At 38.0% G+C, this 13744-nt stretch overlaps 4 protein-coding genes across 5 annotated transcripts; all 4 read left to right on the top strand.

Moving 5' to 3' along the window:
- The first annotated feature begins 17 nt into the window (after positions 1–17).
- Positions 18–1029, top strand: T26C11.9 (uncharacterized protein). The gene is made up of 3 exons (NM_001392733.1): positions 18–346; positions 418–720; positions 769–1029. The coding sequence occupies exons 2-3, from the start codon at positions 600–602 to the stop codon at positions 924–926; spliced, it is 279 nt and encodes a 92-aa protein (NP_001379671.1). The 5' UTR covers positions 18–346; positions 418–599; the 3' UTR covers positions 927–1029.
- A 101-nt stretch (positions 1030–1130) lies between these two features.
- On the top strand, positions 1131–5088 carry ceh-21 (Homeobox protein ceh-21; the record flags this gene model as incomplete). Its single annotated transcript, NM_001392732.1, has 7 exons — positions 1131–1190; positions 1322–1733; positions 1849–1945; positions 2142–2304; positions 2354–2790; positions 3498–4622; positions 4797–5088. 6 exons carry the CDS (start codon positions 1131–1133, stop codon positions 3814–3816), a joined length of 1488 nt encoding a protein of 495 aa, NP_001379670.1. The 3' UTR covers positions 3817–4622; positions 4797–5088.
- A 103-nt stretch (positions 5089–5191) lies between these two features.
- On the top strand, positions 5192–7259 carry ceh-41 (Homeobox domain-containing protein; the record flags this gene model as incomplete). The annotated part of the gene is made up of 4 exons (NM_075939.4): positions 5192–5236; positions 5471–5822; positions 5905–6112; positions 6479–7259. The coding sequence occupies 4 exons, from the start codon at positions 5192–5194 to the stop codon at positions 6708–6710; spliced, it is 837 nt and encodes a 278-aa protein (NP_508340.1). The 3' UTR covers positions 6711–7259.
- Positions 7260–8320: 1061 nt separating this feature from the next.
- Positions 8321–13313, top strand: T26C11.4. Of its 2 annotated transcripts, none has more exons than NM_001270061.5 (13): positions 8321–8385; positions 8758–8984; positions 9353–9619; positions 9712–9795; positions 9845–9925; positions 10075–10170; positions 10394–10513; positions 10738–10854; positions 11467–11565; positions 11712–11780; positions 11894–12016; positions 12069–12140; positions 12752–13309. In NM_001270061.5, exons 1-13 carry the CDS (start codon positions 8360–8362, stop codon positions 13090–13092), a joined length of 1722 nt encoding a protein of 573 aa, NP_001256990.1. In that variant the 5' UTR covers positions 8321–8359; the 3' UTR covers positions 13093–13309. The 2 variants fall into 2 exon arrangements, with proteins under 2 accessions (NP_001256990.1, NP_001256989.1); NM_001270060.3 differs by having other exon boundaries at positions 8323–8385; positions 10403–10513; positions 12752–13313.
- The last annotated feature ends 431 nt before the right edge of the window (positions 13314–13744 follow it).

The following is a 13744-nucleotide window of genomic DNA, read 5'->3' as shown; positions in this document are numbered from 1 at the left end:
GCTGCACATTTTGGGCACTTTTGGCCACTTTTGCATACCATTGATTTTTGGGGGTTAGCCGACGAGAGACGCAGAGGTATTCACACATGTGGTGGCCTAAGATCTCATTGGTCTCTTGTTAGGCCATTCTGAAAGGCCGGTATTTTGGGGTATATTTTAGGATTTATCTGCTATTCAGGTAGTACAATTTTGAATTTGGAACGGAATTAATCAACCAGAGAAGACTTGCAATGAGTTTTTCCGGATTTTTTCTTCACTACTCCAAAGACACTGGTTTCAAGTTCAAATCTTGCACTTTTATGGTCAAAGGGATTAGCTGGAGAGTCTTTTGGTGGAATTCCAAGCGGTAAGTATTTTAGGAACATTTGAGCTCAACAATGGAGCGAGACTTAGGTAATCCAATTTTTTATTTTTCAGATACCGGCCAGCACATCACGCAACGGATCCGAAAAAAGTTGGCAGCAATCACACCCATCAGAAGCTGAACATCTCCTGTTGAGAGCAACACCTAATCGTTAGGAACCTACGACAAAAGGATCGGAGTCTTGTTCAGAGCACTCTTGCCGAAAACTGGCCGGCGCCTGATTTCACGAGATGCGATGTTGCCGTTGCTGTTCGGAAAAGTATCATGGTTGGCAGAACTTCCAGCACGTACCTCAACACAATACGGATACCATCAGGCAGCTAGCGTGGATCTTCAGTTATTATTTTTTCTGAGCGGTGAGTATATGTAGGTTAAGAATTCCTTTTCAATTTCTTGGTTTTCAGATCACACTTGGCTATACCAATGCCATGGTCTTTGTAGTCTTGGATCTCTTGGATCGTGGAAAGCCGACAGTTTGCTCCGTGGCGACGCTGAATCTGATAGAATCCACAGACGACTTGAGGAATGTGAGGAATCTACAAGAGAGCTCACACACCAATGAGACGATTGGATTTCCAAAACATGCTTGTCCCCATTTTTTCCACCAGTTTTCTAAATCCCTCTTGAATCATAAAAGAATATAAAAAATTTGCAAACCCAACTAATCATTATCTTCAAACTTTTTTTTCTTCAACTAGTGTTATTAAGCACGGCTTTTTTATCTTGTATATATTTTGCATTGTATTTTTACCATAATATTTTTTAGATGTCTCAGCAATTTCAAGCTTCATCAGGAACCGGGTCTGCCAGCCTACGCGAGTTCAAAGTGAGTTATTGAAATTTGAAGCGCAGAAATTGCTTTGAATGTTTTTAAGAAGGCTTCTCCTTTTCTAGAACCTGAGTTTTTGAAACTTGCCCAATTCCAAGTTCCATTTTGGAGCACGTTATGATTTTCAGACCGAACACGAAGATCTACGCGAAGATCTGCCGTACAGTACTCTGCGAACGTTGTTCGGCATCACTCTGGACAAGGACGCATCACAAGCCCTCAACATTGCGTTGCTCTTGTACGGCCACAACTACCCACAACAAGTGGTGCCGCCGGAAAGGAATTATGCGGAGCTTGATGCTCAACTAGAGTCGGTTGTCTTAGAAGATCACACTGCGGAGTCGACAATGGAGCCGGGAGTTTCTGCAACTGTTACTGAGCAACTCGAAGAGAAAAGCGACAAAAGTTCTGATGGAGATGGGACCAGCAAGAGGCTGACAAGAAGCTTGAAGTCTGTGGAAAATGAGACTGAAGAAGATCACGAAGAGAAAGAAGACGAGGCTCCACAGTCGTCACGAAGGGAGTCTACAAGACTGAAGCGTGAGTCGGAACAGTTTTTTGCAGTTGTAGTAGTATTAGTAGTTTCCTAGAACAAAACCTAAAATGACAAATACAAATACAGGGAGCATCTTTCATGTTTAATTCTAAATTTCAGGGAAGCTTCTCGAGTCCCAAAAGACTGTGCAAACCACCGGCAATTCTTCTCGCGCCTCTTCAAAATCCCAGGAAAAGGAAGTTCCTGGAACAAAAAGGTGAGTAGCTTTCGACGCAATACTTTAAAAACAGTAAAGGAGCAACATCTTTGATATGAATTTCTAGCTTTGAAACCTTGACGTAAGCAAAAATCTGAGAAGCTGCACAGAAAGCTTAAAACGACCAAATAAAGCCCAGCCAGGACTAGATGGGAGCGGGCTCCAACTCTGGAACATGCTCAATAATTTTTTTCAGTCAGTGCGCTCCAAAAATCAGAACCACTCCGGAACAGAGCAAGGCTGCAACCAAGCGACAATCGTCGACGACTGTCAGAGCTTCTTCAACTTGCGGCTCGTCGGTGTCGTCGACCTCTACAGTATCGTCTCCGGACTACACGGCTAAAAAGGGAAGAGCCACAGTGAGTTGCGAATTTGTTTGCAACAAGTCTGACATTTTCTAATATTTAGGAAACACCAAAGCTCGAGGAGTTGGCGCCCAAGAAGCAGAGCTCAGCAACTCCAAAACCAGGTGGTGAAGTCTGTGTCTGGGATGGAGTTCAAATCGGAGACCTCTCTGCTCAAATGAACGCGCAAATTGGCGATGACGAAGAGCTCGACACTGTCGACATTGCTCGACGTATTTTGAGCGAGCTCAAAGAGCGCTGCATTCCACAGACTGCACTTGCCGAGAAAATTCTTGCCAGAAGTCAAGGAACACTGTCGGATTTGCTTCGAATGCCAAAGCCGTGGAGTGTCATGAAGAATGGTCGTGCCACGTTTCAGCGTATGTCAAACTGGCTTGGTTTGGATCCAGACGTTCGCCGTGCGTTGTGCTTTTTGCCGAAAGAAGATGTTGCGCGAATTACCGGGTTGGATGAGCCAACTCCAGCAAAGCGTAAAAAAACGTGAGTTTTCTTTTCTTCCTAATTGGCTCGTGAATTGACAACACGTTTTGCTCATAAAAAAAACTATTGAACAGATTTTAAATGCCTTGCAACTTTTCCTTGGCGCTAAGGAACAGCTTCCTAAAAAATGAATCAGACCAGAAATAGTAGTAGCAGCGAAGTAGGTAAGCCCAAGTGCTTAAGCCTAAGCTCCGGATTTTAGGGGCTAATCCTGAGGGCCTTCGCCTGAGGGCCTACGCCTGAGGGCTTAAGCCTGAGGGCCAACGCCTGAGGGCCTAAGCCTGATGGCCTAAGCTTGTGGGCCTAGGCCGTGGGCCTAAGCCTGAGGGCCTACGCCTGAGGGCCTACGCTTGAGGGCCTAAGCCTGAGGGCCTACGCTTGAGGGCCTACGCTTGAGGGCCTAATCCTGTTGGCCTACGCCTGAGCCTGAGTGTTCGAGTCTAAAAGTCTTAGCCTAATGGCTTAAGCTTAAGTGCATGGGCCTGAAATTTTAAGCGCAAGTCCTAAACTTTTTAGGCCGAATCCTGAAGCTTTATCCCCCTAATCCGGAGAGCCTGTAAATCCTTGTTCACTGGCTTTTTTTTATGCTCAAATGGCAGTTCTGAAATTTTAAAGAATTGAGCAAAATATGTTGTCAATTTACCAGTCTCTCTTGGCTCAAATGTTTCCACTTTACAATCCACTTTACCAACCGTTTTTTTTTTCAGCGTAAAAGTCATTCGCCTCACGTTCACGGAGACCCAGCTCAAGTCCCTTCAGAAATCCTTTCAACAAAATCATCGTCCAACTCGTGAAATGCGTCAAAAGTTGAGTGCTACCTTGGAGCTCGACTTCTCCACAGTCGGCAACTTTTTCATGAACTCGCGCCGTCGTCTTCGCATTGACCAGCAAATCAGTCGCTCGTCTCGCTCGACAGGAAACGGAGCCGACACCGAGGATGAGCTCGACGAGGAAGACGTTGTCGTTGAGAATGTCATCGCCGACGCGACCGACGCGAGCAACCAACCAGGACCCAGCCACCTGTAGGTGTTCTTGATGCCTCTTTTCAAGCTGAAATTTTTAACGTGTGTTACGCCGTCATGGGGATTTTATGTTGTTGTGTGTCATTTTTGAAGTTCTCTCACAGGTTTTACCCCTTTTCTACTATCCATCTCTTTGCGTTATTCTGAAATTTTGTTGAGCACAGTATAGATTAGTTATACTCCTAATATCAATAATCTCAATAATCCAAAAAGCTAAAAATTGATCTACTCTCTTGTTGTCTTTTCTCTTTTTATTGTCTTATCACGTTTTTGACCGTTCCAGCTCAAGCATTCCAGCTCAAGCATTCCATCCAACCATTTCCAGATTCTCAACCTAGCCCATATCAAATTATTACACTCTTCCTCCCCAATGCTCACTGTTATGATTTTTGCCGTGATCTGATAAAAAACATTGCTCCGCTGGTATTATCTCACAAAATGTAGGCACCTTTTGCATTTCATAGATTTTTGGAGGTGACGGCAAGAGACGCAGAGGAAATGCACTTTGTGATACTCGCTGCCACACATTTGCACACCGGTGGTTATCCTCTCACCTCTGGCCTAAAATTATTTAGGATTTTTAGAATATTCTCTTGAACTTTGAGATTTTTTCGGGACCACTTTTTGGCAACCGAGCATTTGCAAAAAATTGTTGATTGGAGCTCAATGCAGCATCAAATATGGCTCCTGTACTCTCGCAATGGTTTTTTCCAATGCTTCGTGTTTTTTTTCCGAAGGCACTGACTTCAAAATTCGAGTCAAAACGACCCGTTTCGTTGGAGCTCTTTTTGGAAGTCAAAATTCCGTTAGGTAAGTGTTTCTTCGAATTTTATCAATAGTTGAGCTTGTGAGCTCTACAACCTTTTTTACAATCAATTTTTTGACTGGTGGGTGTTCAAAATCATTTTCATCTAGGTCTTGTGAACTCCACATTCAATGAAAAATGTGCTCAGAAAGTCAAATATTTAATTTTTTCGTTTTTAGGATACGGCTTCTGATGTGATGTCATCAAGGCGTCATTGGAATGAGTTAAATTGGCGATAAGTTCAACACAACCAAAATGTACGTGTACCGCGGCTGGAACAGAATCCAGAAATCACCAAGCTTATCGGAACAATAATTGGAAGACATACTTGGTGGAATGCCACCGTTAGAGTCGAGGCGTTGGAGCAGCCATAAATAGATAATCTCAATAATTTTGGTGCTCCCCCAATTCTGATTCCCAATTTATCTATTCAACTCCTCCAAATTAATAAATATTTGAAAACACTTGTAACAATTGGGTTTTTTTTCTTTTTTTCGAACAGTGTTCTTAAGCACGGCGTCCTTATCTTTATATTTTATCTATTTGTATTTTATTTCCATTATCATAATTTCAGATGTCCCAGCATTTTGTTTCAGGACCAACCTCTTGCGATCCTGAAGTGAGTCATTTTATCATTATTTTCTGGAAAGTTCTTGCAAGATTTCGTGTAAATTAATATTGTCAAAATGTTTTCTTTTCTAATTTTTTCATCTTAACAAAAATATCCTGAATCAAAAAAACAATGTGAGCTCTAACAAGCATCAGAATTGTGATTATATAAAGTATGTGCTTAATGAGAAAACTCTAACCTTTCTCCAAAGCAATGTGAATGTTATAAACTTCACATTTTCAGAAAAAAGTTGACTTGCCATTTGGCTCGCAGAAAACAATGAGTGGCATCATTCTTCGGGCCGACGTCTCACAGGCCCATAACATTGCACTGCTTATATATGGCCCGGACTATCTGCCTCAAATGGCTCTTAAAGGCGTGGAGGATCCTCATGGAAACGTGGCTCCGTCAGTGATCTCAGAGCCATCAGCTATTGCTCCAGAAGTTTCAGCAACTGATAGTCTTCAAAAAGACACAAAAAGCGATGAAGCTTGTATTGGCAACATGACTACAAATTCCGTAGAAAAATCAGAAGAAGAAGGGGAAAAAAGCGATGCTCAGCCGTCAAACCAAGGAAACCCTTCCAGACAAAAGCGTGAGTTTTAAAAAATTTTTGCAGGTGTACTAACTAATCATTAAACTTTTAATTATAAAACAAAAATAATCAATTTTTTCAGAACCTCCAACTGGCAAGAGAAAGCGGGATGATCTGCCCGCCCGCGAACACTCGGAAACATTTTCAAATGTAGAAGGATCATCGGAACGTTCTACGACAAGATCACAAAGCCGAGTCAGTCTTGACGAGGACCGTCAGAATTCGGCTCCGGTCCGTCGTTCAGTTGAAGCACACATTCTTGTGCAGAATGCGACTCCAACTGTGGTTGGGTAAGTACTTTCAATAAAAATTATTTGAAGCAATCTGACAGACTAAAAATTGTCCGATTTTTTTTCTAAAGCTATAGGTAAAAAAAAGCTGTTTATTCATTGACTAGAACAGTAATTAATATACGAAAAATCGCAAGATATACGATTGAAACGTACACAAAATTTATTGAAAAGTTTTCTGTATAAAATTCTAAACTATTTTGAGCCGTTTTGAAATTTTAGGGAAAACTCTAGGCCTGAATATGTAATTGATTAAAATTTTGATATGAAAATTTTTGGCAAAACAAAATAGTGGCTCAGAATATTAATTTCGGGTTAAAATCCGATTTCTAATTGTTTAAGCAAAATTAAAATCGAACTTTGCAGCGGCAACGGCTCTTCGAGTTCACCACCCAAGAAGACAAAGAGCCCATTCACCGAGCATGAAATTGCAGTGATGATGGCTCTTTTTGAAATCAACAAGTCTCCAAATCATGAAGAAGTTCAAAAATTGGCTGTTCAACTGAACCTGGGCTACAGAAGCGTGGCTAATTTTTTCATGAACAAACGGGCCAAGGAGCGGAAAAAATTGCAAGGGCATGGACCCGGGCCCTCTTAATTTGTTATTTCTTTTATTTTTAATATGATTTCAATTTATTCTTCAATTTATTGCCAATTACTGTTTTTTCTGAACTTGTTTTGCCAATCCTGATAATTTTCTTCATTTCCGAATTCCCTTTTCCAAAGTACATTTCTGAATAATGCCATAATTTTTTTCCTGTTCTCAATTTTTACCCAAGCAATTTCTTTGAAGAGGAATTGATCTTATCGAGATTGGTACCTGACCATTATCACCGATTAGAAAGTAGCTCAAATTCATAGATCATTTTTTCCAAAGTTTCGTCATGAAGATTTCCACAATTTTTCCTAGGTCATAGCTCTTTGAAAAGTTTCACTCTTCCTAGCTTTGAACTGTATGGAACGTAGAATTGATTATTCTTTATTCATCTCCGGTGACCTATGTTTTTCTTATTCTCTGGTTTTCGTACTTTGTTTCCATATTTTTTCGATACCAGGTTGGGTTTTAGGTGAATCTTCTCAGTTTTCTCAACTTTGGATTGTTGCGTTTTTGAGATTTTTTAAAATTAATAAAAAGTTTTGCTGCTCTACCTAGAACTCTGCCAATTTAATTTTTAGATACACAGAAATTTTTGTTTGAAACGATTGTGACAAGACTCCAGAAAACACAGAGACTTTTCTAGAAGATTTTAAAATTTTTAGGCGGTAAATTAAAAAAAACTTTTAGTTAAAATCTTAACTTTTGTGAACTTTTCCGCGTCAAAGCAGGTGGAAATGAACTTATAATCATTTACAGTTTTTGTATCGCAAATTTCATATTATTTCGTTGATTAAAGTACATTTAAAACCGATAAGTGACCAAAAACCATCGAAATCGGTTACCTGCCGGCTTAAAATAGAACTAAATGTACCGACGAAATGATATGAGGGAAAATATCAAAATATGCAATAAAATTAACTTATAGGAAATATCCAAATAGCTGGTTTTTTTTTGAATTTTTGAACAACTTTAAAAATTTGTTGGAAAATTGTTTGCAAAATCTCATAGCGAAATTTGTCCTTTTGAGCACAATTGTAGGCTATACGTTTGACCGTTTGTTCTCCTTCAAACACGTTATAACTCCTACAAGTTATTGATTCCGGTGTGCATGTTAGTGCAATGCCATTACAATTTTATCGCTCTTGGTGGTCCGCCGGGTGGCCCATTTGTTTCAATGCATACAGCTGTTCTTGGGCACTCTTTCTTATCAATTCACCTTTTAACATGGGAAATCTTGTTGTTTTGTGCGTATTGATTTATTTTTTGATTACTCAAATGAATAAAAAATAAAAATAAGGTAAATTTGCTCATTTTAAACATATTATTTTGATTTAATTACTTTTTTTAACGATATTTTGAGCCTGCAATCTTTAAATGATTCAAAAAAATTTTAAAAAAATGCCCTGGCTCTTCACACTTTCTCCTTCACGAATAGAATTTCCAATGATCAAAATTTGAATTTCGCTGCCATTACGGACACTCATCGACTCCTCTCTTTCTCTCACACCCTCTCATCTCTCTGCGCTCTCTTCTCCCGTCTCTTTGAAAACACTATTCTCATCGTTTCCTTCTTTTCTTTCGCTCAAACCAAACATTTTTAATACTTTTTTTTTCAGAAACTTTGCCGTTTCCACACGTGTTGACATTTAATGTCTCAATCTACATCATCGAACAGGTGAGAATTTATACTAAAAATTTATATTGAAACAGAAAAAAAATCAATTCAAATAGTTGCAAAAAGTATGACGTATGACAAATGCCAACTAAAAATTGAAAAAAAAAGGTTTTCATTTCAAATTTTTAAATTTATATCTGACTTCAGTTAAAAGGTATTTTGGAGAAACATATAAATTTGAAATGTGATCAAGTAAACCAAATTTTTAATGAAAAACTTCTCAATAATTTTTATACATTTTTCATAGCGGTTCAAAATTCCAAAACGTCTAATGTGAGCTAAAACCTTGCAGCGGTTAAAATTTTGTGTGCCTGTTAATAAATTATCACGAAAATGGCTTTAAAAAACTTGAAAATTCTGTTATTTTTTCAGTTCCCAGTCAGAGTTTGAATATCTCTCTTGCGAAGAATCCAATGTCTCCCAAAACCCGGAAGAGATCGATGAAGACACTATAGAAGAAAAGCCAGAAAGTGACTCGGTTACAAAAGGGAACTCGGAGCAAGTTGAGCATGGCTCAGAAAGTGTTATCAAAATTGTTCAAAGCAAAGCTTCAGAGACTGTTGCCGTGGCTCAGGATTATTCAAACTCCGAAGAGAAACGTAAGATCACAGGATTTTGTTTTGAAACCAAATTTAGAAAAAAAAAAAATTAGTTACTCCACAAAAATTGCTCAAAAAATGTTTCACAGTAGTTCAAATTTGCCAAAAAAATTGTTAAATATAACTAGGATTTCAAATTATTTTTGGTATTGTATAACGCGTTTTACATTTAAAGACTCCAATTTTCTGGTTGGAAAGTGCTAGAAACTTGACAAATTTGTGCATTTTTCCTGAAGCTCCAAAGAAAAAAAAACCACTGAAAAAACACTCAGACATTTTCTGCAGATATCAATATAAAATTCAGTTGTTTCTGTAATTTTCTTCTACTTAAAAATTGATATGGAAAAAATAAGACATTTTCATTGCAGAAGACAATCGTCAAGTGATTCTGTCTTCAAAAGACTGGTCTACTCTTCTGGGCCGACTAAAAGATGGCGGGCTAGACGTGCCCAGGCTTCTGGAGGGTTTGAATATTCGCAATGAGGAAATTGAAACTAACAAGCTCCCGGATTTTGAAATAAAAAATGAAGAAGCCTACATTTTGGGGCGTCGTTTGGTTATTGGCACGGGAACTGACAATATTGCTCAAAATGCACAAGTGGCTCAAAACTTATCAAGACCGTATAGTAATCAAAGTAGGGTTGAGAAGCTTACAAAAATTCAAAGTTCCGCCAAGATTAGATCTGAATTTTTTTTTAATTTTCAAATAATTACCAAATAATTTCAGATGGACATCAGCCATTGTCCAGTGGTTTCTTTTTCAATTCCTCTCCTGGCAGACAACATCAGCCCCAAGGTGCATCTAACGCCGGTATGACACCTTGAAGCTTGGAAAAACGTGAAGTTAACATTATTTTAAGGATATGACAACGGGAGCCGCCACTGTAGAGGGCAAGATAGTTTCCGATCTGGACGTGATGACGCCGCCAGAGATCAAAGAGGTGGATTTTTAAATAAAAATAAAAATTCTTGAAACTTCAATTTTTTCCTACTCGAGAAGCCAATACTAAAACCAAAGTTGGGGTATTTTTTTGAGCAATAAAATGTTTATGTGAGTAATAATTTATCAAACTCAAGATGTTTATTACAGAGTTCTTGAGCCGTTCCATGAGAAGCAGCGGAAGTCAACGTCAGGACCAAGGATTCCAGTCGGAACGTGATGAAGCTCGCGATCGTTACATTGAACGTAATAATATTTTTTTCGATTACCTAAAAACTTCTGCATTAGCTTCTATGTTTAAAATATTATCGATTTTTTGGTCAATTTCAGAGTTTTAGCAAATTTCATTCCGATTATTAAATTTCCTTCACGAAAAAAGGTCTGAAAAAAATTGGTGCTTTCCAATTTTTTGTTGAAACTTTGAAAAAAAATCATTAATTTTCATGTACATGTAATGGCAATTTTAAAGGATTTACAGATTTATCGAGTAATGAATCTACCTGGATGGAAAACAGCAGAAATCAGAGCTTCAATCAAAATGGAGGCTTCCGTACGAGACATGAGGAAGACCGCAGCGGATCCAATCATGGTATTATTTTGTTTTTTGCAAAATTTTTTTTTAAAAAGTCGCTCAAATTTGATGTGACAGTTTTTATATTTTGATAATTATTTTTGAATTACCGTGCAAGTGAGTGACGTCATTTTTGGCATTTTTGTGTTTTTCGGCCGCAAAATTTCATGCTTGATGCCTGCCAAAAAATCCAAAATTAAAAAGAAATTTGTTCACATTTTCAAAACTCTTTTCATCTGCAGGTCATTCAAATCGGGATAGCAAAGCGCGAAGAGGTCAAGACAGTGGGTTCAATCACCGTAGAAATGTGGATTCAGACGGCTATAATGGAGGACAGAATCGCGACTACTTTGATGATGGTAAGAGTTTTGAAGAATTTTATTTGAACCAGAATTGAATAAAATTTTCAATACATTTTCAGTCCAATTATTTGCAATTTTGTATTGGTTTAAAAATTAAAGATTAAAAAATTTTAGAAATGACAAAAAATAGACCATCAAAAATTTTAAAAATGTTGTAACTTTTTAAATTATTTTTTTCGAATTTCCGCGCAAATGAGTGACGTCATTTATGACATTTTTTTGCATTTTTCGCACTACTGATGTAAAACATATTTTATCAGTTTTCCTGATATATTTCCGTAATGAACATTTGAAAATTGGAACTACATTTGTTGAAACTTTAACATTGGACAAAAAATCAATAGCATATCACAAAGAACCCTTTCTTGCTGAAAAATGTCTGAAAATTTGACAATGAAAATCCCGAAAAACCCACAAAAAAAAATCAAAAACGACGTCACCCATTTGCGCGGGTTATTCATTAATAATTAATTCATTTTGCTTAGTTTTTGCAAAATTTAGGAAAAAGGAAAAATCACATAAATTTTTAAAATTTTGTCATTTAGAGCAAAAATTGTCTTAGTTCTCCGACCACCATTAAGATATATAAAACAACACATTTTTTTTCAGGCTTTTCAAACCGTACACCAAACAACTACCAAGATCAGCGTGGACCCCAAACGGAAAAATTCCAATCCAAATTTCTTAACTGCAGCAATCACAATGATGGTAAGTTTATTTTGGAATAGAAAAGTTGATACAAGAATAGGCTAGGTACTTGAAGCGTCTGGTTTCTGAATTTTGGAAATTTTTTAACTTCCTTTCAGAAAGTGTCATTACTCAGTTTTTCACAATAAAAAACCTCACATTTTCAGAACACTCAAACATCGATGAAAGTGAGAGTTCATATCAAAAAAATAGAGACCGAAGCGGTTACAGTAATGGTAAGTTTTCAGGGGGGATTTTGTCCCTGAAAAACCGAAAAAAAAAATGGAAACTGTCAATTTAGAGACGGATGTAGAAATTGCACTAACTCTAGTTAAGCATATACTTACAGATGGTCCACATTTCAATAGAGCTGTCCCAAGATGCCCACCACACGATGTCTCAATGTCCCATGGTTACAAGCAGGGATATCAATCAGACGAGACATTTGACAATGATGCAGAATCAACCAGTGGTGAGCAATTTGCTTTACTAGAAAACCTTTTTGTAATATTTGTTTGTTTCAGAATTCTCTTTCTTGTACGAGCGCAAAAATCAACACGGCTTCCGAGGTGAAGGATCTGGTTTTCAACGTGACTGTAAGCTTCTAACTTTTACCTTAAAAATTTTGGGATTAAAGTGGATTGGTTATCTCTAATCAGTTCTAATAAAATATACGTTTGATTGAATATAAACCAAACTTTTAGCATTTGATGCTGTTTTAAAAATATCCGTTTTTTGGTTTTTGTATGGTTCTAGCAAATCGATAGCTTTTGATCTTGAGTCTATGGGCTCACTAAGTTTATGGACCCAAGCCTGAGGACTGAACCTTATGAGCCTACCTCCTTGTATATCAGCTAATTGAACCCCTAGTTCTCAAAATCAATATCTATCCTCAGGCCTATGAATCTACTTCTCAATCCTGAGGCCCTAGCTTCATGGGTCTAGGACACTGGATTCAAGCTTGTAAACCAAAGCTTACTAATCTACAAATAGCCTGGGGACCTACCATTTGGACCTCAGCCTATAGATGGCCTACACGTTTAAAAAGCTTATGATGCTAAGCCTGTGGGCCTGAGTTGAATTAGCTAATCATATTTATTGACAAATGACTAGTAGAAAGGAAAACCTTTTAATCCGACCAAAAACAGTGTAGATATTTTAATGCAATATGGAAATTTGAAAACTCAATAAAATTAACTATTTTCAGCCACCCGCAGACATCGCCTGAGGTCCAGATCGCCGACAGACAACAAGCCGATTCGGTGGATTTGCAAGCCGCAGTTCCAAAGCAGAACGGTGATTCGTCCGTGCCAATACTGCAAAAAGCTGCACCGAGCAGACGAGTGCCACGTTGTGCCAGACGTGGATTCGAGAGAAAAATTTGTCAAGGAGAACGATCTCTGCGACAAATGTCTGGGAAAGCACTCGTCGCGAGATTGTGAGAAGCAGAGGAATACCTGCAGATATTGCAAGAAAATGGAGTTTGAAGAAACCGAGTTTCATCATTACTCCCTGTGTCCCTTTGCCAAGATGAAGTTACGTCTGTAGATTTGCCGACTATGACTACGACTATTCATATTTTCAATCATTCCGTTGAGCTTTTTTCTCCACTTAACTGTGAAAATCTTGCCCCACGTCAGATCTTGTTAGATCTCAAAATGTTTTTGTCCAAATCTTCTAGTTTCCCGAACCTTACAAATTACCAAATCGTGTACATTTTCGATGTGTTTTCTTGAAAAATAAATTTCCTGTGTTTAAAATACAAAATTATGTGTTTCCTAAAATGTTTTAAACTTTAAAAAAACACATTCACCCTTGCATATTTATCGTGGAACAACCTATGAAGGACTACGTAAGTCTATATTGAAGGACGTATGGATTTTGGGAAGGTGCACTATAATTGAAAACTGTATGTACAAAAGAAAAAATGTACTCGCTAAAATTTTCCATAACCTACCCAATCTACATACTAATTTATTATATTTTCAATCAACTTGAGCTTTCGTAAGTCTATCTATGCGAGTTTAACAAGAGAAAAGCACCCTATGGATTTTCATGGAGGTGCACTACTGGGTGGTCCATAATTATGGCTACCTGCTGGTCTGTGCGGCCCAAGGTGGTGATAAATGTTAAGTTACACAAGTCATTGTGTTCGATTTTTTTAACCAATAAAATGTATATATTCACTTGTTTTGCTTGC

Source organism: Caenorhabditis elegans, chromosome X (assembly GCF_000002985.6).
Source record: "Caenorhabditis elegans chromosome X".
In the NCBI taxonomy this organism is placed as follows: domain Eukaryota; kingdom Metazoa; phylum Nematoda; class Chromadorea; order Rhabditida; family Rhabditidae; genus Caenorhabditis; species Caenorhabditis elegans.
Note: the sequence above shows the minus strand (reverse complement) of the source record. Positions and strands in the feature narration are given on the sequence as shown.

Coding starts and splice junctions, on each gene's coding strand:
- T26C11.4 (NM_001270061.5), top strand. CDS start 8,360: ATGTCTCAATCTACATCATCGAACAG. Junction 8,386..8,757: donor CAATCTACATCATCGAACAG/GTGAGAATTTAT, acceptor TTATTTTTTCAG/TTCCCAGTCAGAGTTTGAAT. Junction 10,855..11,466: donor TCGCGACTACTTTGATGATG/GTAAGAGTTTTG, acceptor ATTTTTTTTCAG/GCTTTTCAAACCGTACACCA.
- T26C11.9 (NM_001392733.1), top strand. CDS start 600: ATGTTGCCGTTGCTGTTCGGAAAAGTATCATGGTTGGCAGAACTTCCA. Junction 721..768: donor GTTATTATTTTTTCTGAGCG/GTGAGTATATGT, acceptor CTTGGTTTTCAG/ATCACACTTGGCTATACCAA.